This window comes from Oncorhynchus keta, chromosome 18, assembly GCF_023373465.1.
Source record: "Oncorhynchus keta strain PuntledgeMale-10-30-2019 chromosome 18, Oket_V2, whole genome shotgun sequence".
Taxonomy (NCBI): Eukaryota; Metazoa; Chordata; class Actinopteri; order Salmoniformes; family Salmonidae; genus Oncorhynchus; species Oncorhynchus keta.
This window is the reverse complement of record NC_068438.1, coordinates 55,444,634-55,469,489: the sequence shown is the minus strand read 5'-3', so window position 1 is coordinate 55,469,489 and position 24,856 is coordinate 55,444,634. Positions and strand designations below refer to the sequence as shown.

The 24,856-nt window shown below is 41.8% G+C and overlaps 1 protein-coding gene across 1 annotated transcript in view; it reads right to left on the bottom strand.

Annotated features, from left to right (window-relative positions):
- Window positions 1–24,856, bottom strand: part of trpc6b (transient receptor potential cation channel, subfamily C, member 6b) — a 136,270-nt gene that overhangs the window by 88,787 nt on the left and 22,627 nt on the right. Inside the window, exons 2-4 of the mRNA XM_052468726.1 lie at window positions 5,963–6,728; window positions 1,808–1,993; window positions 1,408–1,572 (exon numbers count right to left, since the gene is read on the bottom strand). Of these exons, the coding sequence (XP_052324686.1) occupies window positions 1,408–1,572; window positions 1,808–1,993; window positions 5,963–6,728 (1,117 nt within the window). The remainder of the gene's footprint in view (window positions 1–1,407; window positions 1,573–1,807; window positions 1,994–5,962; window positions 6,729–24,856) is intronic.

The window sequence follows — 24,856 nt, the reverse complement described above, 5'->3', positions numbered from 1 at the left end:
ATGGAACCCCAGAGACCAGAAGGACAGCCTTAAGGTAGATGAATAGTACCCCGATGGAACCCCAGAGACCAGAAGGACAGCCTTAAGGTAGATAAATAGTACCCCTATGGAACCCCAGAGACCAGAAGGACAGCCTTAAGGTAGATGAATAGTACCCCTATGGAACCCCAGAGACCAGAAGGACAGCCTTAAGGTAGATGAATAGTACCCCGATGGAACCCCAGAGACCAGAAGGACAGCCTTAAGGTAGATGAATAGTACCCTATGGAACCCCAGAGACCAGAAGGACAGCCTTAAGGTAGATGAATAGTACCCCTATGGAACCCCAGAGACCAGAAGGACAGCCTTAAGGTAGATGAATAGTACCCCTATGGAACCCCAGAGACCAGAAGGACAGCCTTAAGGTAGATGAATAGTACCCCTATGGAACCCCAGAGACCAGAAGGACAGCCTTAAGGTAGATGAATAGTACCCCTATGGAACCCCAGAGACCAGAAGGACAGCGTTAAGGTAGATGAATAGTACCCCTATGGAACCCCAGAGACCAGAAGGACAGCCTTAAGGTAGATGAATAGTACCCGATGGAACCCCAGAGACCAGAAGGACAGCCTTAAGGTAGATGAATAGTACCCCTATGGAACCCCAGAGACCAGAAGGACAGCCTTAAGGTAGATGAATAGTACCCCTATAGAACCCAGAGACCAGAAGGACAGCCTTAAGGTAGATGAATAGTACCCCTATGGAACCCCAGAGACCAGAAGGACAGCCTTAAGGTAGATGAATAGTACCCCTATGGAACCCCAGAGACCAGAAGGACAGCCTTAAGGTAGATGAATAGTACCCCTATGGAACCCCAGAGACCAGAAGGACAGCCTTAAGGTAGATGAATAGTACCCCTATGGAACCCCAGAGACCAGAAGGACAGCCTTAAGGTAGATGAATAGTACCCCTATGGAACCCCAGAGACCAGAAGGACAGCCTTAAGGTAGATGAATAGTACCCCTATGGAACCCCAGAGACCAGAAGGACAGCCTTAAGGTAGATGAATAGTACCCCTATGGAACCCCAGAGACCAGAAGGACAGCCTTAAGGTAGATGAATAGTACCCCTATAGAACCCAGAGACCAGAAGGACAGCCTTAAGGTAGATGAATAGTACCCCTATGGAACCCCAGAGACCAGAAGGACAGCCTTAAGGTATATGAATAGTACCCCGATGGAACCCCAGAGACCAGAAGGACAGCCTTAAGGTAGATGAATAGTACCCCGATGGAACCCCAGAGACCAGAAGGACAGCCTTACGGTTTCGAGGGCAACATTGTGGCATACAAGTCTCTAGGGTTTTATCTCATCACAAAAACATGATTCCAAATCACTTCCACTACAGGTATAAGCAGTGTAAGCTGACCTTGCAAGTCGGTGCCACCCAGTAGAGCAGAGCCAGGACAGGCAGTCCAACAGCTACACCCAGAACTACCAGAAACTTGACAACGTTGGTCTGCTGTCTCAGTCCAGACAGGTTCTCGTACCAGATAGACATGAGCTGCTGCTGACAGTTTGGATGGGCTATGAACTACGATGGAGGGATGAGAAGAGAAAGATAAGTAGAGATTGTGGAGGGATGAAAGTGTGTGTCTCTCAATAACATATTAAAAAGTAAAACCTCATATGACCCTCCGCTCCCCTAACTTAGCAATCATTGCTTTTCTGTGTCCTATTGTGGCAGTGAAAAGCATAATTGCTCATCCAGACATTTGTTGAGCCACAACAACACCAACCGTATGTCTGCTGATAACAATTACCCTCACCTTCTTCAGTTCATATTTTATTGCAAGCTTTAGTCTTATAGAACTTGGTCTTTCATGTGGCTCATTGTTTTCACTGGCATCAATGTCCCCATTCAAGATGGCCTCCACCTCCTCCGTGTTACGGCACAGGTCCAGCAGTCCGACCACAAAGTCTTCACATTGCACGGACAGTTCCTTGTAATCTTTCTGTAACAGAAGAAAGAAACATTTAATGAAAGAAAGTGGTTAAAGGAGAGAACCTTTTCAACCAACGTCTACTTAAAAGTGTACCGAGCTCCAAGTGCAACTACAATTTAGGGATTAGTCTGTACCATACGGTTAGTTCTCAAAAGGTCTGAGGGAAATACAATGACCCTACATGAAATGTACTTTCTCACACTTAGCCTCCAGTCACACCCTATAGGCTATAGCCCGTCCAATCAGAGAACCATAATCATCAGCAAACACATGAGAATAGGAAAGCTTCAAATCCAACCCTCTTCAGGAGTGATTGGCAGAAAATTACACATGAACAACTAAAACTAACACAATGGTTAAGAATGCTGTCTTAAAGCATTGTGACATGACAAACACCATCTGTTGAAGTATGACAGAAATCAGCTAGTTGATGCTTCGGAAAATATTCAGACCCAACTAGGCAAGTCAGTTAAGAACAGATTCTTATTTACTACGGACCACTGCACCACTCAGGAGTCCAGCCTTATTCTAAAATTGATTGAATAAATACAAATCCTCACCAATCAACACACATTACCCCATAATGACAAAGTGAAAACAGGTTTGTAGAAATTGTTTCAGATTTATATAAAATAAAATAAAATCAGACCCTTTGTTATGAGACTCAAAATTGATCTCAGGTGCATCCTGTTTCCATTGATCATCCTTGAGATGTTTCTACAACTTGATTGGAGTCCACCTGTGTAAATTCAATTGATTTGACATGATTTGGAAAGGCACACCCGTCTATATAAGATCCTAGAGTTGACAGTGCAGGTCAGTGAAAAACGAAGCCATGATGTTGAAGGAATTGTCAGAAGAGGTCCAAGACAGGATTGTGCACAGATCTGGGGAAGGGTACCAAAACATTTCTGCAGAATTGAAGGTCCCCAAGAACACAGTGGCCTCCATCATTCTTAAATGGAAGAAGTTTGGAACCACCAAGAGCTGGCCACCTGGCGAAACAGAGTAATCTGGGAGAAGGACATTGGTCAGAGAGGTGGCTAAGAACCTGATGGTCGCTCTGACATTGCTCCAGAGTTCCTCTGTGGAGATGACAGAATCTTCCAGAAAGACAACCATTCTTCCAGAAAGACAACCATTCCTGCAGAACACCAATCAGGCCTTTGCAGTAAAAGTGGCAGATGGAAGCCACTGCTCAGTAAAAGACACATGACAGCCCGCTTGGAGTTTGCTTGGAATTTGCCAAAAGGCACCTAAAGGACTCTCAGACCATGAAAAACAAGATTCTCTGGTCTGATGAAACGTCGATTGAACTCTTTGGTCTGAATGCCAAGCGTCACATCTGGAGGAAACCTGGCACCATCCCTACGGTGAAGCATGGTGGTGGCAGCATCATGCTGTGAGGATGTTTTTCAGCGGGAGGGACTGGGAGACTAGTCAGGATCGAGAACAAGATAAACTGAGAAAAGTACAGAGAGATCCAGAACGCTCAGGACCTCAGACTGGGGCGAAGGTTCAACTTCCCACAGGACAATGACCCTAGGCACACAGGCAAGACAACGCAGGAGTGGCTTCGGGACATGTCTCTGTAGAGAAGAATGTGAGGAACACACCAAATTCAGGTGTGCCAAGCTTGTAGCGTCATACCCAAGAAGACTTGAGGCTGTAATCGCTACCAAGGGAGCTTCAACAAAATCCTGGGTCTGAATACTTATGTAAATAGTCTGAATACTTAATGTGATATTATAATTTTTATTTATTTGCGAACATGTCTTAAAACGGGGCGGCAGGGTAGCCTAGTGGTTAGAGCATTGGGCTAGTAACTGAAAGGTTGCAAGTTCAAATCCCCGAGCTGACAAGGTACAAATCTGTCGTTCTGCCCCTGAACAGGCAGTTAACCCACTGTTCCTAGGCCGTCATTGAAAATAAGAATGTGTTCTTAACTGACTTGCCTGGTTAAATAAAGGTAAAAAAAAAAATAAAAAAAAAAAAACGGGTTTTGCTTTGTCATTATGGGGTATTGCTTTGTCATTATGGGGTATTGTGATGTCATTATGGGGTATTGTGATGTCATTATGGGGTATTGTGATGTCATTATGGGGTATTGTGATGTCATTATGGGGTATTGTGTGTAGATTGATAAGATTTTAGAATAAGGCTGTAACGTAAACAAAAATGTGGGAAAAGTCAAAGGGGTCTGAATACTTTCCGAATGCACTGTATCTGGAACAAGTACCGTACACCTACGTGTAGTCAGAGGCCACTGACATGCTAAACACGGGCCACGCCAGGTACACCCACATCCTCACAAATATTCATTATGTACAAACACAGCTTAGTTTCAGATAAAAGTATTATAATTCATTCAGTACTCCAGGCATGTATCCCCAAATGACACCCTATTCACTATATACTGTAGTACACTAATTCCTGGTCAAAAGTAGTGCACTATACAGGAAATAGGGTGCCATTTGGGATGTAGTCCAGGTTTCTATAGTAACAGCTTAATTACAGTACATTTTCCTGACCACCTTTCTGCCTCATCCATTGCCTTTCTCCCCGTGGAATATCATGCTCGTCAAAATAAACAACACCCTACAGCAAAGGCACTGTGTAAAGGGATCCTAAATGATAACGGGTGAATGCATTCACTATATCCCATTATATTCCATGTATTTATTATGGCTCCCCATTAGTTCCTGCAGAAGCTACTCTTCCTGGGGTTTATTATGGCTCCCCATTAGTTCCTGCAGCAGCTACTCTTCCTGGGGTTTATTATGGATCCCCATTAGTTCCTGCAGCAGCTACTCTTCCTGGGGTTTATTATGGATCCCCATTAGTTCCTGCAGAAGCTACTCTTCCTGGGGTTTATTATGGATCCCCATTAGTTCCTGCAGCAGCTACTCTTCCTGGGGTTTATTATGGCTCCCCATTAGTTCCTGCAGCAGCTACTCTTCCTGGGGTTTATTATGGATCCCCATTAGTTCCTGCAGCAGCTACTCTTCCTGGGGTTTATTATGGATCCCCATTAGTTCCTGCAGAAGCTACTCTTCCTGGGGTTTATTATGGATCCCCATTAGTTCCTGCCAAGGCAGCAGCTACTCTTCCTGGGGTTTATTATGGATCCCCATTAGTTCCTGCCAAGGCAGCAGCTACTCTTCCTGGGGGTTATTATTGATCCCCATTAGTTCCTGCCAAGGCAGCAGCTACTCTTCCTGGGGTTTATTATGGATCCCCATTAGTTCCTGCCAAGGCAGCAGCTACTCTTCCTGGGGTTTATTATGGATCCCCATTAGTTCCTGCCAAGGCAGCAGCTACTCTTCCTGGGGTTTATTATGGATCCCCATTAGTTCCTGCCAAGGCAGCAGCTACTCTTCCTGGGGGTTATTATTGATCCCCATTAGTTCCTGCCAAGGCAGCAGCTACTCTTCCTGGGGTTTATTATGGATCCCCATTAGTTCCTGCCAAGGCAGCAGCTACTCTTCCTGGGGTTTATTATGGATCCCCATTAGTTCTTACTCTAAACATACAGGAAAGTTATAGAAGGTTGCATGAAATAGCTGTGAAATTATTTTAGAATATAATGTAATATATATATATATATATATATATATATATATATATATATATATATATATATAATAAATGATTCATGATGATTACTCCTCTCTCTCTCTCAGGGGAGCAGGTGTGGTTTAAAATGGGATGCAACCACAGCAAATAGATTAGAAGAACAACAGCCTTATGGGCCAGTTTTCCAGAATTGTGGAGCCCTAGACATTAAAAAACACTTCCAATAGTGTCGTTTTTAGGCTAGGATTAGGTTTTACCTGGGTCCTGTATATCTTTTGACCATCTCTCATGACCAGACTATGCAGTCTGTTAATAAACAACTTCTAATTTCATTAGCAAGGACACAACTTTGACATATAACTGAATTACTTGATGGGGCGTGTCATGCTCCCATTGCAGTACCTTAAACTCCTTCTCGATGTTAGCCAGGACAGCCAGCTCGTTGCTCAGCTCCAGGGCAGCCATCACAGGGTCTTTGCTAGAGAGAGCCATGTAGGCCGGGCTGGCCAGCCCTTTATAGGCGTTGATACGGGACCGAGAGTGGCTGAACGAGTCATGCTTCTGGTGGTAGCTGCAGGTGCCACACTTACAGAGGTAGTCGTGTGGTCGCTCGATACGGGCGTCCTTCCTCAGGAGGATGTGTACTACCTCGTACTCATGGCAGTGAGAGGCCAGGATGATGGGGGTGATGTCATGAGAAAACCGTGTACCATCCTCGTCATAGGAGAAGAAGTCGTCTTGTGTCTCTGCTCGGCCAGGACTGTCGACGAGCCTCCGTGTGTCTGCGAAGGCCCTGTGACTCAATATGGCCTCCACTATCCTAATGTATCCTTTACTGATTGCCAACAGTAGAGCATCCCCTATCCTGGCCAGATTATCCTTCTTCAGTAACAGCTCCGTAACCTCTAGATGCTCGTTGGCCACCGCCAGCTGCAATGCATTCTGGCCCATGTAGTCCACACAGTTGACGTTGAGTTCAGGAAGTTCCTCCAGCATCTTGCGGACCCCGGGGATGTTGCCGTACTCCGCCGCGTCCAGGAAGCGCTCCTCGGTCAGGGATAAGCTGGCTGAGCGGGCGCTGAACATGTAGGCCGGCCCCCGCATGCCCAGTCTCCGTGTCTTGGCCAGGGTCTGTCGAAGCATGGTGTGACGGTCCTCATTGATCCATCTGAACACCCAAAACATACAGAGAGAGTTAGAGAGGCTGGTTAATGGTAGCCTGGACTCTCAGGTCAGAGAGGCTGGTTAATGGTAGCCTGGACTGTCAAGTCAGAGAGAGTTAGAGAGGCTGGTTAATGGTAGCCTGGACTCTCAGGTCAGAGAGGCTGGTTAATGGTAGCCTGGACTGTCAAGTCAGAGAGAGTTAGAGAGGCTGGTTAATGGTAGCCTGGACTCTCAAGTCAGAGAGAGTTAGAGAGGCTGGTTAATGGTAGCCTGGACTCTCAGGTCAGAGAGGCTGGTTAATGGTAGCCTGGACTCTCAGGTCAGAGAGAGTTAGAGAGGCTGGTTAATGGTAGCCTGGACTCTCAGGTCAGAGAGAGTTAGAGAGGCTGGTTAATGGTAGCCTGGACTCTCAGGTCAGAGAGGCTGGTTAATGGTAGCCTGGACTCTCAGGTCAGAGAGAGTTAGAGAGGCTGGTTAATGGTAGCCTGGACTCTCAGGTCAGAGAGGCTGGTTTATGGTAGCCTGGACTCTCAGGTCAGAGAGAGTTAGAGAGGCTGGTTAATGGTAGCCTGGACTGTCAGGTCAGAGAGAGTTAGAGAGGCTGGTTAATGGTAGCCTGGACTGTCAGGTCAGAGAGAGTTAGAGAGGCTGGTTAATGGTAGCCTGGACTGTCAGGTCAGAGAGAGTTAGAGAGGCTGGTTAATGGTAGCCTGGACTCCTTTCCACTCCTCTCCCCTCCTCCCCTCCTCTCTTCTCTCCCCTCCTCCTCTCCCCTCTACTCCTCTCCACTCCTCTCCCCTCCTCTCTATTCTCTCCTCTCCTCATTTTTCCTCTCCCTTCTACTCCTCTCCACTCCTCTCCCCAACCCCCATTATATAGGGTACGTACATCACAATGAGCATATCAATCATCAACCCCCATTATATAGGGTACGTACGTCACAATGAGCATATCAATCACCAACCCCCATTATATAGGGTACGTACATCACAATGAGCATATCAATCATCAACCCCCATTATATAGGGTACGTACATCACAATGAGTATATCAATCATCAACCCCCATTATATAGGGTACGTACATCACAATGAGTATATCAATCATCAACCCCCATTATATAGGGTACGTCACAATGAGCATATCAATCATCAACACCCAGTATATAGGGTACGTCACAATGAGTATATCAATCATCAACCCCCATTATATAGGGTACGTACGTCACAATGAGTATATCAATCATCAACCCCCATTATATAGGGTACGTACATCACAATGAGTATATCAATCATCAACCCCCATTATATAGGGTACGTACATCACAATGAGTATATCAATCATCAACCCCCATTATATAGGGTACGTAGGTCACAATGAGTATATCAATCATCAACCCCCATTATATAGGGTACGTACATCACAATGAGTATATCAATCATCAACCCCCATTATATAGGGTACGTAGGTCACAATGAGTATATCAATCATCAACCCCCATTATATAGGGTACGTACATCACTATGAGTATATCAATCACCAACCCCCATTATATAGGGTAAGTACATCACAATGAGTATATCAATCATCAACCCCCATTATATAGGGTACGTAGGTCACAATGAGTATATCAATCATCAACCCCCATTATATAGGGTACGTAGGTCACAATGAGTATATCAATCATCAACCCCCATTATATAGGGTACGTACATCACTATGAGTATATCAATTATCAACCCCCATTATATAGGGTACGTACATCACAATGAGTATATCAATCATCAACCCCCATTATATAGGGTACATACATCACAATGAGTATATCAATCACCAACCCCCATTATATAGGGTAAGTACGTCACAATGAGCATATCAATCATCAACCCCCATTATATAGGGTACGTCACAATGAGAATATCAATCATCAACCCCCATTATATAGGGTACGTACGTCACAACCATTATATAGGGTACGTACATCACAATGAGTATATCAATCATCAACCCCCATTATATAGGGTACGTAGGTCACAATGAGTATATCAATCATCAACCCCCATTATATAGGGTACGTAGGTCACAATGAGTATATCAATCATCAACCCCCATTATATAGGGTACGTACATCACTATGAGTATATCAATTATCAACCCCCATTATATAGGGTACGTACATCACAATGAGTATATCAATCATCAACCCCCATTATATAGGGTACATACATCACAATGAGTATATCAATCATCAACCCCCATTATATAGGGTACATACATCACAATGAGTATATCAATCACCAACCCCCATTATATAGGGTAAGTACGTCACAATGAGCATATCAATCATCAACCCCCATTATATAGGGTACGTCACAATGAGCATATCAATCATCAACCCCCATTATATAGGGTACGTACGTCACAACCATTATATAGGGTACGTACATCACAATGAGTATATCAACCATCAACCCCATTATATAGGGTACGTAGGTCACAATGAGTATATCAATCATCAACCCCCATTATATAGGGTACGTACATCACAATGAGTATATCAATCATCAACCCCCATTATATAGGGTACGTAGGTCACAATGAGTATATCAATCATCAACCCCCATTATATAGGGTACGTACGTCACAACCATTATATAGGGTACGTACATCACAATGAGTATATCAATCATCAACCCCCATTATATAGGGTACGTCACAATGAGTATATAAATCATCAACCCCCATTATATAGGGTACGTCACAATGAGTATATAAATCATCAACCCCCATTATATAGGGTACGTCACAATGAGTATATCAATCATCAACCCCCATTATATAGGGTACGTACGTCACAATGAGCATATCAATCATCAACCCCCATTATATAGGGTACGTACATCACAATGAGTATATCAATCATCAACCCCCATTATATAGGGTACGTACATCACAATGAGTATATCAATCATCAACCCCCATTATATAGGGTACGTACATAACAATGAGTATATCAATCATCAACCCCCATTATATAGGGTACGTAGGTCACAATGAGTATATCAATCATCAACCCCCATTATATAGGGTACGTAGGTCACAATGAGTATATCAATCATCAACCCCCATTATATAGGGTACGTAGGTCACAATGAGTATATCAATCATCAACCCCCATTATATAGGGTACGTACATCACAATGAGTATATCAATCATCAACCCCCATTATATAGGGTACGTAGGTCACAATGAGTATATCAATCATCAACCCCCATTATATAGGGTACGTAGGTCACAATGAGTATATCAATCATCAACCCATATTATATAGGGTACGTACATCACTATGAGTATATCAATTATCAACCCCCATTATATAGGGTACGTACATCACAATGAGTATATCAATCATCAACCCCCATTATATAGGGTACATACATCACAATGAGTATATCAATCATCAATCCCCATTATATAGGGTACGTCACAACCATTATATAGGGTACGTACGTCACAACCATTATATAGGGTACGTACATCACAATGAGTATATCAATCATCAACCCCCATTATATAGGGTACGTCACAATGAGTATATCAATCATCAACCCCCATTATATAGGGTACGTACATCACAATGAGTATATCAATCATCAACCCCCATTATATAGGGTACGTACATCACAATGAGCATATCAATCATCAACCCCATTATATAGGGTACGTACATCACAATGAGTATATCAATCATCAACCCCATTATATAGGGTACGTACATCACAATGAGCATATCAATCATCAGCCCCCATTATATAGGGTACGTCACAATGAGTATATCAATCATCAACCCCCATTATATAGGGTACGTACGTCACAATGAGCATATCAATCATCAACCCCCATTATATAGGGTACGTACATCACAATGAGTATATCAATTATCAACCCCCATTATATAGGGTACGTACATCACAATGAGTATATCAATTATCAACCCCCATTATATAGGGTACGTACATCACAATGAGTATATCAATTATCAACCCCCATTATATAGGGTACGTACATCACAATGAGTATATCAATTATCAACCCCCATTATATAGGGTACGTACATCACAATGAGTATATCAATCATCAACCCCCATTATATAGGGTACGTACATCACAATGAGTATATCAATCATCAACCCCCATTATATAGGGTACGTACATCACAATGAGTATATCAATAATCAACCCCATTATATAGGGTACGTACATCACAATGAGTATATCAATCATCAACCCCCATTATATAGGGTACGTACATCACAATGAGTATATCAATCATCAACCCCCATTATATAGGGTACGTACGTCACAACCATTATATAGAATACGTACATCACAATGAGTATATCAATCATCAACCCCCATTATATAGGGTACGTACATCACAATGAGTATATCAATAATCAACCCCCATTATATAGGGTACGTACATCACAATGAGTATATCAATCATCAACCCCATTATATAGGGTACGTACATCACAATGAGTATATCAATTATCAACCCCCATTATATAGGGTACGTACGTCACAATGAGTATATCAATCATCAACCCCCATTATATAGGGTACGTCACAATGAGTATATCAATCATCAACCCCCATTATATAGGGTACGTCACAATGAGTATATCAATCATCAACCCCCATTATATAGGGTACGTCACAATGAGTATATCAATCATCAACCCCCATTATATAGGGTACGTACATCACAATGAGTATATCAATCATCAACCCCATTATATAGGGTACGTACATCACAATGAGTATATCAATCATCAACCCCCATTATATAGGGTACGTACGTCACAATGAGTATATCAATCATCAACCCCCATTATATAGGTACGTACATCACAATGAGTATATCAATCATCAACCCCCATTATATAGGGTACGTAGGTCACAATGAGTATATCAATCATCAACCCCCATTATATAGGGTACGTACATCACAATGAGTATATCAATCATCAACCCCCATTATATAGGGTACGTAGGTCACAATGAGCATATCAATCATCAACCCCCATTATATAGGGTACGTACATCACAATGAGTATATCAATCATCAACCCCCATTATATAGGGTACGTACGTCACAATGAGTATATCAATCATCAACCCCCATTATATAGGGTACGTACGTCACAATGAGTATATCAATCACCAACCCCATTATATAGGGTACGTACATCACAATGAGTATATCAATCATCAACCCCCATTATATAGGGTACGTACGTCACAATGAGCATATCAATCATCAACCCCCATTATATAGGGTACGTCACAACCATTATATAGGGTACGTACGTCACAATGAGCATATCAATCATCAACCCCCATTATATAGGGTACGTACATCACAATGAGTATATCAATCATCAACCCCCATTATATAGGGTACGTACATCACAATGAGTATATCAATCATCAACCCCCATTATATAGGGTACGTACATCACAATGAGTATATCAATCATCAACCCCCATTATATAGGGTACGTACATCACAATGAGTATATCAATCATCAACCCCCATTATATAGGTACGTACATCACAATGAGCATATCAATCATCAACCCCCATTATATAGGGTACGTACGTCACAATGAGTATATCAATCATCAACCCCCATTATATAGGGTGCGTACGTCACAATGAGTATATCAATCATCAACCCCCATTATATAGGGTACGTACATCACAATGAGTATATCAATCATCAACCCCCATTATATAGGGTACGTACATCACAATGAGTATATCAATCATCAACCCCCATTATATAGGGTACGTACATCACAATGAGTATATCAATTATCAACCCCCATTATATAGGGTACGTACATCACAATGAGCATATCAATCATCAACCCCCATTATATAGGGTACGTACGTCACAACCATTATATAGGGTACGTACATCACAATGAGTATATCAATCATCAACCCCATTATATAGGGTATGTAGGTCACAATGAGTATATCAATCATCAACCCCATTATATAGGGTACGTACATCACAATGAGTATATCAATTATCAACCCCCATTATATAGGGTACATACATCACAATGAGCATATCAATCATCAACCCCCATTATATAGGGTACGTACGTCACAACCATTATATAGGGTACGTACATCACAATGAGTATATCAATCATCAACCCCCATTATATAGGTACGTACATCACAATGAGTATATCAATTATCAACCCCCATTATATAGGGTACATACATCACAATGAGCATATCAATCATCAACCCCCATTATATAGGGTACGTACGTCACAATGAGTATATCAATCATCAACCCCCATTATATAGGGTACGTACATCACAATGAGCATATCAATCATCAACCCCCATTATATAGGGTACGTACATCACAATGAGCATATCAATCATCAACCCCCATTATATAGGGTACGTACGTCACAATGAGTATATCAATCATCAACCCCCATTATATAGGGTACGTACATCACAATGAGCATATCAATCATCAACCCCCATTATATAGGGTACATACATCACAATGAGCATATCAATCATCAACCCCATTATATAGGATACGTACATCACAATGAGCATATCAATAATCAACCCCATTATATAGGGTACGTACATCACAATGAGCATATCAATCATCAACCCTCATTATATAGGGTACGTACATCACAATGAGCATATCAATCATCAACCCCATTATATAGGGTACGTACATCACAATGAGTATATCAATCATCAACCCCCATTGTATAGGATACGTACGTCACAATGATTATATCAATCATCAACCCCCATTATATAGGGTACGTACATCACAATGAGTATATCAATCATCAACCCCCATTATATAGGGTACGTACATCACAATGAGTATATCAATCATCAACCCCCATTATATAGGGTACGTACGTCACAATGAGTATATCAATCATCAACCCCCATTATATAGGGTACGTACATCACAATGAGTATATCAATCATCAACCCCCATTATATAGGGTACGTACGTCACAATGAGTATATCAATCATCAACCCCCATTATATAGGGTACGTACATCACAATGAGTATATCAATCATCAACCCCCATTATATAGGGTACGTACGTCACAATGAGTATATCAATCATCAACCCCCATTATATAGGGTACGTCACAATGAGCATATCAATCATCAACCCCCATTATATAGGGTATGTACGTCACAACCATTATATAGGGTACGTACATCATAATGAGTATATCAATCATCAACCCCCATTATATAGGGTACGTACATCACAATGAGTATATCAATCATCAACCCCCATTATATAGGGTACGTCACAATGAGCATATCAATCATCAACCCCCATTATATAGGGTATGTACGTCACAACCATTATATAGGGTACGTATATCACAATGAGTATATCAATCATCAACCCCCATTATATAGGGTACGTCACAATGAGTATATCAATCATCAACCCCCATTATATAGGGTACGTACATCACAATGAGTATATCAATCATCAACCCTCATTATATAGGGTACATACATCACAATGAGTATATCAATCATCAACCCCCATTACATAGGGTACGTACATCACAATGAGTATATCAATCATCAACCCCCATTATATAGGGTACGTACGTCACAATGAGCATATCAATCATCAACCCCCATTATATAGGGTACGTACATCACAATGAGCATATCAATCATCAACCCCCATTATATAGGGTACGTCACAATGAGTATATCAATCATCAACCCCCATTATATAGGGTACGTACATCACAATGAGCATATCAATAATCAACCCCCATTATATAGGGTACGTCACAATGAGTATATCAATCATCAACCCCCATTATATAGGGTACGTACATCACAACCATTATATAGGGTACGTACGTCACAATGAGTATATCAATCATCAACCCCCATTATATAGGGTACGTAGGTCACAATGAGTATATCAATCATCAACCCCCATTACATAGGGTACGTACATCACAATGAGTATATCAATCATCAACCCCCATTATATAGGGTACGTACGTCACAATGAGCATATCAATCATCAACCCCCATTATATAGGGTACGTACATCACAATGAGCATATCAATCATCAACCCCCATTATATAGGGTACGTCACAATGAGCATATCAATCATCAACCCCCATTATATAGGGTACGTACGTCACAATGAGTATATCAATCATCAACCCCCATTATATAGGGTACGTACATCACAACCATTATATAGGGTACGTAGGTCACAATGAGTATATCAATCATCAACCCCCATTATATAGGGTATGTACGTCACAACCATTATATAGGGTACGTACATCATAATGAGTATATCAATCATCAACCCCCATTATATAGGGTACGTACATCACAATGAGCATATCAATCATCAACCCCCATTATATAGGGTACGTACATCATAATGAGTATATCAATCATCAACCCCCATTATGTAGGGTACGTACATCACAATGAGTATATCAATCATCAACCCCCATTATATAGGGTACGTCACAATGAGTATATCAATCATCAACCCCCATTATATAGGGTACGTACGTCACAATGAGTATATCAATCATCAACCCCCATTATATAGGGTACGTACATCACAATGAGCATATCAATCACCAACCCCCATTATATAGGGTACGTACATAACAACCAATATAGAACGTACGTCCCAAACAATGAGTAAATCAACAATCAACACCCATTATGGAGCGTACGTAAGTCACAATGAGTATATCAATCATCAACCCCCATTATATAGGGTACGTCACAATGAGTATATCAATCATCAACCCCCATTATATAGGGTACGTACATCACAATGAGTATATCAATCATCAACCCTCATTATATAGGGTACGTAGGTCACAATGAGTATATCAATCATCAACCCCCATTATATAGGGTACGTACGTCATAATGAGGATATCAATCATCAACCCCCATTATATAGGGTACGTACATCACAACCATTATATAGGGTACGTACATCACAATGAGTATATCAATCATCAACCCCCATTATATAGGGTACGTACATCACAATGAGTATATCAATCATCAACCCCCATTATATAGGGTACGTACGTCATAATGAGTATATCAATCATCAACCCCCATTATATAGGGTACGTACGTCACAATGAGTATATCAATCATAAACCCCATTATATAGGGTACGTACATCACAACCATTATATAGGGTATGTACATCACAATGAGTATATCAATCATCAACCCCCATTATATAGGGTACGTACATCACAATGAGTATATCAATCATCAACCCCCATTATATAGGGTACGTACGTCACAATGAGTATATCAATCATCAACCCCCATTATATAGGGTACGTACATCACAATGAGTATATCAATCATCAACCCCATTATATAGGGTACGTACATCACAATGAGTATATCAATCATCAACCCCCATTATATAGGGTACGTGCGTCATAATGAGGATATCAATCATCAACCCCCATTATATAGGGTACGTACATCACAATGAGTATATCAATCATCAACCCCCATTATATAGGGTACGTACATCACAATGAGTATATCAATCATCAACCCCCATTATATAGGGTACGTACGTCACAATGAGTAGATCAATCATCAACCCCCATTATATAGGGTACGTACATCACAATGAGTATATCAATCATCAACCCCCATTATATAGGGTACGTACGTCACAATGAGTATATCAATCATCAACCCCCATTATATAGGGTACGTACATCACAATGAGTATATCAATCATCAACCCCCATTATATAGGGTACGTACATCACAATGAGTATATCAATCATCAACCCCCATTATATAGGGTACGTACATCACAATGAGTATATCAATCATCAACCCCCATTATATAGGGTACGTCACAATGAGTATATCAATCATCAACCCCCATTATATAGGGTACGTACATCACAATGAGTATATCAATCACCAACCCCCATTATATAGGGTACGTCACAACCATTATATAGGGTACGTACGTCACAATGAGCATATCAATCATCAACCCCCATTATATAGGGTACGTACGTCACAATGAGTATATCAATCATCAACCCCCATTATATAGGGTACGTACATCACAATGAGTATATCAATCATCAACCCCATTATATAGGGTACGTACATCACAATGAGTATATCAATCATCAACCCCCATTATATAGGGTACGTACATCACAATGAGTATATCAATCATCAACCCCCATTATATAGGGTACGTACATCACAATGAGTATATCAATCATCAACCCCCATTATATAGGGTACGTACGTCACAATGAGTATATCAATCATCAACCCCCATTATATAGGGTACATCACAATGAGCATATCAATCATCAACCCCCATTATATAGGGTACGTACATCACAATGAGCATATCAATCATCAACCCCCATTATATAGGGTACGTACATCACAATGAGTATATCAATCACCAACCCCCATTATATAGGGTACGTACGTCACAATGAGTATATCAATCATCAACCCCCATTATATAGGGTACGTACATCACAATGAGCATATCAATCATCAACCCCATTATATAGGGTACGTACATCACAATGAGCATATCAATCATCAACCCCCATTATATAGGGTACATACATCACAATGAGTATATCAATCATCAACCCCCATTATATAGGGTACGTCACAATGAGTATATCAATCATCAACCCCCATTATATAGGGTACGTCACAATGAGTATATCAATCATCAACCCCCATTATATAGGGTACGTCACAATGAGTATATCAATCATCAACCCCCATTATATAGGGTACGTACATCACAATGAGTATATCAATCATCAACCCCCATTATATAGGGTACATACATCACAATGAGTATATCAATCATCAACCCCCATTATATAGGGTACGTACATCACAATGAGTATATCAATCATCAACCCCCATTATATAGGGTACGTCACAATGAGTATATCAATCATCAACCCCCATTATATAGGGTACATACATCACAATGAGTATATCAATCATCAACCCCCATTATATAGGGTACGTCACAATGAGTATATCAATCATCAACCCCCATTATATAGGGTACGTACATCACAATGAGTATATCAATCATCAACCCCCATTATATAGGGTACGTACATCACAATGAGTATATCAATCATCAACCCCCATTATATAGGGTACGTCACAATGAGTATATCAATCATCAACCCCCATTATATAGGGTACGTACATCACAATGAGTATATCAATCATCAACCCCCATTATATAGGGTACGTCACAATGAGCATATCAATCATCAACCCCCATTATATAGGGTACGTCACAATGAGTATATCAATCATCAACCCCCATTATATAGGGTACGTACGTCACAATGAGTATATCAATCATCAACCCCCATTATATAGGGTACGTACATCACAATGAGTATATCAATCATCAACCCCCATTATATAGGGTACGTACGTCACAATGAGTATATCAATCATCAACCCCCATTATATAGGGTAAGTACGTCACAATGAGTATATCAATCATCAACCCCCATTATATAGGGTACGTACATCACAATGAGTATATCAATCATCAACCCCCATTATATAGGGTACGTAGGTCACAATGAGTATATCAATCATCAACCCCCATTATATAGGGTACGTACATCACAATGAGTATATCAATCATCAACCCCCATTATATAGGGTACGTACATCACAATGAGTATATCAATCATCAACCCCCATTATATAGGGTACGTACATCACAATGAGTATATCAATCATCAACCCCCATTATATAGGGTACGTACATCACAATGAGTATATCAATCATCAACCCCCATTATATAGGGTACGTACATCACAATGAGTATATCAATCATCAACCCCCATTATATAGGGTACATACATCACAATGAGTATATCAATCATCAACCCCCATTATATAGGGTACGTACGTCACAATGAGTATATCAATCATCAACCCCCATTATATAGGGTACGTAGATCACAATGAGCATATCAATCATCAACCCCCATTATATAGGGTACGTACGTCACAATGAGTATATCAATCATCAACCCCCATTATATAGGGTAAGTACGTCACAATGAGTATATCAATCATCAACCCCCATTATATAGGGTACGTACATCACAATGAGTATATCAATCATCAACCCCCATTATATAGGGTACGTAGGTCACAATGAGTATATCAATCATCAACCCCCATTATATAGGGTACGTACATCACAATGAGTATATCAATCATCAACCCCCATTATATAGGGTACGTACATCACAATGAGTATATCAATCATCAACCCCCATTATATAGGGTACGTACATCACAATGAGTATATCAATCATCAACCCCCATTATATAGGGTACGTACATCACAATGAGTATATCAATCATCAACCCCCATTATATAGGGTACGTACATCACAATGAGTATATCAATCATCAACCCCATTATATAGGGTAAGTACGTCACAATGAGTATATCAATCATCAACCCCATTATATAGGATACGTACATCACAATGAGTATATCAATCATCAACCCCCATTATATAGGGTAAGTACGTCACAATGAGTATATCAATCATCAACCCCCATTATATAGGGTACGTACATCACAATGAGTATATCAATCATCAACCCCCATTATATAGGGTACGTACATCACAATGAGTATATCAATCATCAACCCCCATTATATAGGGTACGTACATCACAATGAGTATATCAATCATCAACCCCCATTATATAGGGTACGTACATCACAATGAGTATATCAATCATCCACCCCCATTATATAGGGTACGTACATCACAATGAGTATATCAATCATCAACCCCCATTATATAGGGCACGTACATCACAATGAGTATATCAATCATCAACCCCCATTATATAGGGTACGTACATCACAATGAGTATATCAATCATCAACCCCCATTATATAGGGTACGTAGGTCACAATGAGTATATCAATCATCAACCCCCATTATATAGGGTACGTACGTCACAATGAGTATATCAATCATCAACCCCCATTATATAGGGTACGTCACAATGAGTATATCAATCATCAACCCCCATTGTATAGGGTAAGTACGTCACAATGAGTATATCAATCATCAACCCCCATTATATAGGGTACGTCACAATGAGTATATCAATCATCAACCCCCATTATATAGGGTACGTACGTCACAATGAGTATATCAATCATCAACCCCCATTATATAGGGTACGTCACAATGAGTATATCAATCATCAACCCCCATTATATAGGGTATGTAGGTCACAATGAGTATATCAATCATCAACCCCCATTATATAGGGTACGTCACAATGAGTATATCAATCATCAACCCCCATTATATAGGGTATGTACATCACAATGAGTATATCAATCATCAACCCCCATTATATAGGGCACGTACATCACAATGAGTATATCAATCATCAACCCCCATTATATAGGGTACGTACATCACAATGAGTATATCAATCATCAACCCCCATTATATAGGGTACGTAGGTCACAATGAGTATTTCAATCATCAACCCCCATTATATAGGGTACGTCACAATGAGCATATCAATCATCAACCCCATTATATAGGGTACGTACATCACAATGAGTATATCAATCATCAACCCCATTATATAGGTACGTACATCACAATGAGTATATCAATCATCAACCCCCATTATATAGGGTACGTACGTCACAATGAGTATATCAATCATCAACCCCCATTATATAGGGTACGTCACAATGAGTATATCAATCATCAACCCCCATTATATAGGGTACGTACGTCACAATGAGTATATCAATCATCAACCCCCATTATATAGGGTACGTCACAATGAGTATATCAATCATCAACCCCCATTATATAGGGTATGTAGGTCACAATGAGTATATCAATCATCAACCCCATTATATAGGGTACGTCACAATGAGTATATCAATCATCAACCCCCATTATATAGGGTACGTACATCACAATGAGCATATCAATAATCAACCCCCATTATATAGGGTACGTACATCACAATGAGCATATCAATAATCAACCCCCATTATATAGGGTACGTCACAATGAGTATATCAATCATCAACCCCCATTATATAGGGTATGTACATCACAACCATTATATAGGGTACGTACGTCACAACAAAAGCAGTAGGAACATACGTTGAATTATTTACTGCACTTTGGGAAGGTTAAAGACAGACCAACTAGACGTACCATCTCTCCGAGATAATTGCATTTAGAAATGACATAATTGACATAATTGCGTTTGAGGTCGCGAGGTAAGACTACTGCTTCCGTATGGAGGAAGACAGCTGGACGGATGGTGGTTAGGCCAGGATGGATGGTTCTACCTCCCACTCAGAATACATTGGAGTTCAACACCCAGGACTTCACTGGTCTGATCCAGTCTGTTTGTGCAACTGCTCTGTTTGTTCATTGTCATGCGGAACAGGTTGGAGAGCTCCGTTTCCGAGAACTGTAATATCCTATGTTTGTTTTTTAAATCTGGGTCTTATCTCGTTTCTACCAGTAGGAAATGCATACAAAGCTCTCCCTCACTCTCCATTTGACAAATCTGACCATAACTCTATCCTCCTGATTCCTGCTCACAAGCAAAACCTCAAACAGGAAGTACCAATGACACGCTCAATACAGAAGTGGTTCAATGAAGCGGATGCTAAGCCACAGGACTGGAATATGTTCCAGGATACATCCGATGGCATTGTAGAGTACACCACCTCAGTCAACGGCTTCATTAATAAGGGCTGTAGGGGAGTGGGTCTTCAGCTCCAAGTTCCTCCACATCACTAAAGAATTATCATGTTTCCGACACACCAACGCAGTCGTAAAGAAGGCAATGACAACACCTCTTCCGCCTCAGGAGGCTGGAAAAGATTTGGCATGGGTCCTCGTACCCTCAAAGTTCTACAGCTGAACCATTAAGAGCATCTTGACTGGCTGCATCACCGCCTGGTACGGCCACTGCTTGGCATCCGACCGCAAGAGGCTACAGAGGGTAGTGCGAACAACGCAGTACATCACTTGGGCCGAGCTTCCTGCCATCCAGGACCTCTATACCAGGCGGTGTCAGAGGAAGGCCCTAAAAAAAATTCAAATATTCCAGCCTGTTGGTTCCAGACTGTTCTCTCTGCTACCACACGGAAAGCGGTACCGATGCATCAAGTCTGGAACCAACAGGAACCTGAACAGCTTCTAGCCCCAAGCCATAAGACTGATAAGTAGTTCGTCCAGGTTAACGACCTGCATTAACCCTTAATGCACTAACTCTTTTGACTCATCACGTTGCTGCCACAGTTTTTATTATCTGGCCTGCTGCCTAGTCACTTTATCCCCACCTATATGTACATATCTACCTCAACTACCTCGTACCCATCGACTCAGTACTGGTACCCATCGACCTGGTACTGGTACCTACTGGTACCCATCGACCCGGTACTGGTACCCATCGACTCGGTACTGGTACCTACTGGTACCCATCGACTCAGTACTGGTACCCATCGACCTGGTACTGGTACCTACTGGTACCCATCGACCCGGTACTTGTACCCATCGACCCAGTACTGGTACCCATCGACCCGGTACTGGTACCCATCGACCCGGTACTGGTACCCATCGACTCGGTACTGGTCCCCTTCGACTCGGTATTGGTACCTACTGGTACCCATCGACTCGGTACTGGTACCTACTGGTACCCATCGACCTGGTACTGGTACCCATCGACTCGGTACTGGTACCCATCGACTCAGTACTGGTACCTACTGGTACCCATCGACCTGGTACTGGTACCCATCGACTCGGCACTGGTACCCATCGACCTGGTATTGGTACCCATCGACTCGGCACTGGTACCCATCGACTCGGTACTGGTACCTACTGGTACCCATCGACTCGGTACTGGTACCCAATCGACCCGGTACTGGTACCCATCGACTCGGTACTGGTACCTACTGGTACCGATCGACTCGTTACTGGTACCTACTGGTACCCATCGACCTGGTACTGGTACCCATCGACTCGGTACTGGTACCTACTGGTACCCATCGACTCGTTACTGGTACCTATTGGTACCCATCGACTCTGCACTGGTACCCATCGACTCGGCACTGGTACCTACTGGTACCGATCGACTCGGTACTGGTACCCATCGACTCGGCAATGGTACCCATCGACTCGGCAATGGTACCCATCGACCTGGTACTGGTACCCATCGACCTGGTACTGGTACCCATCGACCTGGTAGTGGTACCCATCGACCTGGTAGTGGTACCCATCGACTCAGTACTGGTACCTGCTGGTACCCATCGACTCGTTACTGGTACCTACTGGTACCCATCGACTCGGCACTGGTACCCATCGACTCGGTACTGGTACCCATCGACTCGGCACTGGTACCCATCGACTCGGCACTGGTACCCATCGACTCGGTACTGGTACCCACCTACTGGTACCCATCGATTCGGGATGGGTACCCTGTGTATATTAGCATTGTGAACGTATTCCTTATGTTGTTACTGTGGTTATTTCTATATGTTTCTCTCTGCATTGTTGGGAAGAGCCCATCAGCATTTCACTGTTAGTCGACACCTGTTGTTTACCAAGGACCCTTCAGTCAGCATTTCACTGTTAGTCTACACATGTTGTTTACCAAGGACCCATCAGTCAGCATTTCACTGTTAGTCTACACCTGTTGTTTACCAAGGACCCATCAGTCAGCATTTCACTGTTAGTCTACACCTGTTGTTTACCAAGGACCCATCAGTCAGCATTTCACTGTTAGTCTACACCTGTTGTTTACCAAGGACCCATCAGTCAGCATTTCACTGTTAGTCTACACCTGTTGTTTACCAAGGACCCTTCAGTCAGCATTTCACTGTTAGTCTACACCTGTTGTTTACCAAGGACCAATCAGTCAGCATTTCACTGTTAGTCTACACCTGTTGTTTACCAAGGACCCATCAGTCAGCATTTCACTGTTAGTCTACACCTGTTGTTTACCAAGGACCCATCAGTCAGCATTTCACTGTTAGTCTACACCTGTTGTTTACCAAGGACCCTTCAGTCAGCATTTCACTGTTAGTCTACACATGTTGTTTACCAAGGACCCATCAGTCAGCATTTCACTGTTAGTCTACACCTGTTGTTTACCAAGGACCCTTCAGTCAGCATTTCACTGTTAGTCTACACCTGTTGTTTACCAAGGACCCATCAGTCAGCATTTCACTGTTAGTCTACACCTGTTGTTTACCAAGGACCCATCAGTCAGCATTTCACTGTTAGTCTACACCTGTTGTTTACCAAGGACCCATCAGTCAGCATTTCACTGTTAGTCCACACCTGTTGTTTACCAAGGACCCATCAGTCAGCATTTCACTGTTAGTCTACACCTGTTGTTTACCAAGGACCCATCAGTCAGCATTTCACTGTTAGTCTACACCTGTTGTTTACCAAGGACCCATCAGTCAGCATTTCACTGTTAGTCTACACCTGTTGTTTACCAAGGACCCATCAGTCAGCATTTCACTGTTAGTCTACACCTGTTGTTTACCAAGGACCCTTCAGTCAGCATTTCACTGTTAGTCTACACCTGTTGTTTACCAAGCACCCATCAGTCAGCATTTCACTGTTAGTCTACACCTGTTGTTTACCAAGGACCCATCAGTCAGCATTTCACTGTTAGTCTACACCTGTTGTTTACCAAGGACCAATCAGTCAGCATTTCACTGTTAGTCTACACCTGTTGTTTACCAAGGACCCATCAGTCAGCATTCCACTGTTGGTCTACACCTGTTGTTTACCAAGGACCCATCAGTCAGCATTTCACTGTTAGTCTACACCTGTTGTTTACCAAGGACCCTTCAGTCAGCATTTCACTGTTAGTCTACACATGTTGTTTACCAAGGACCC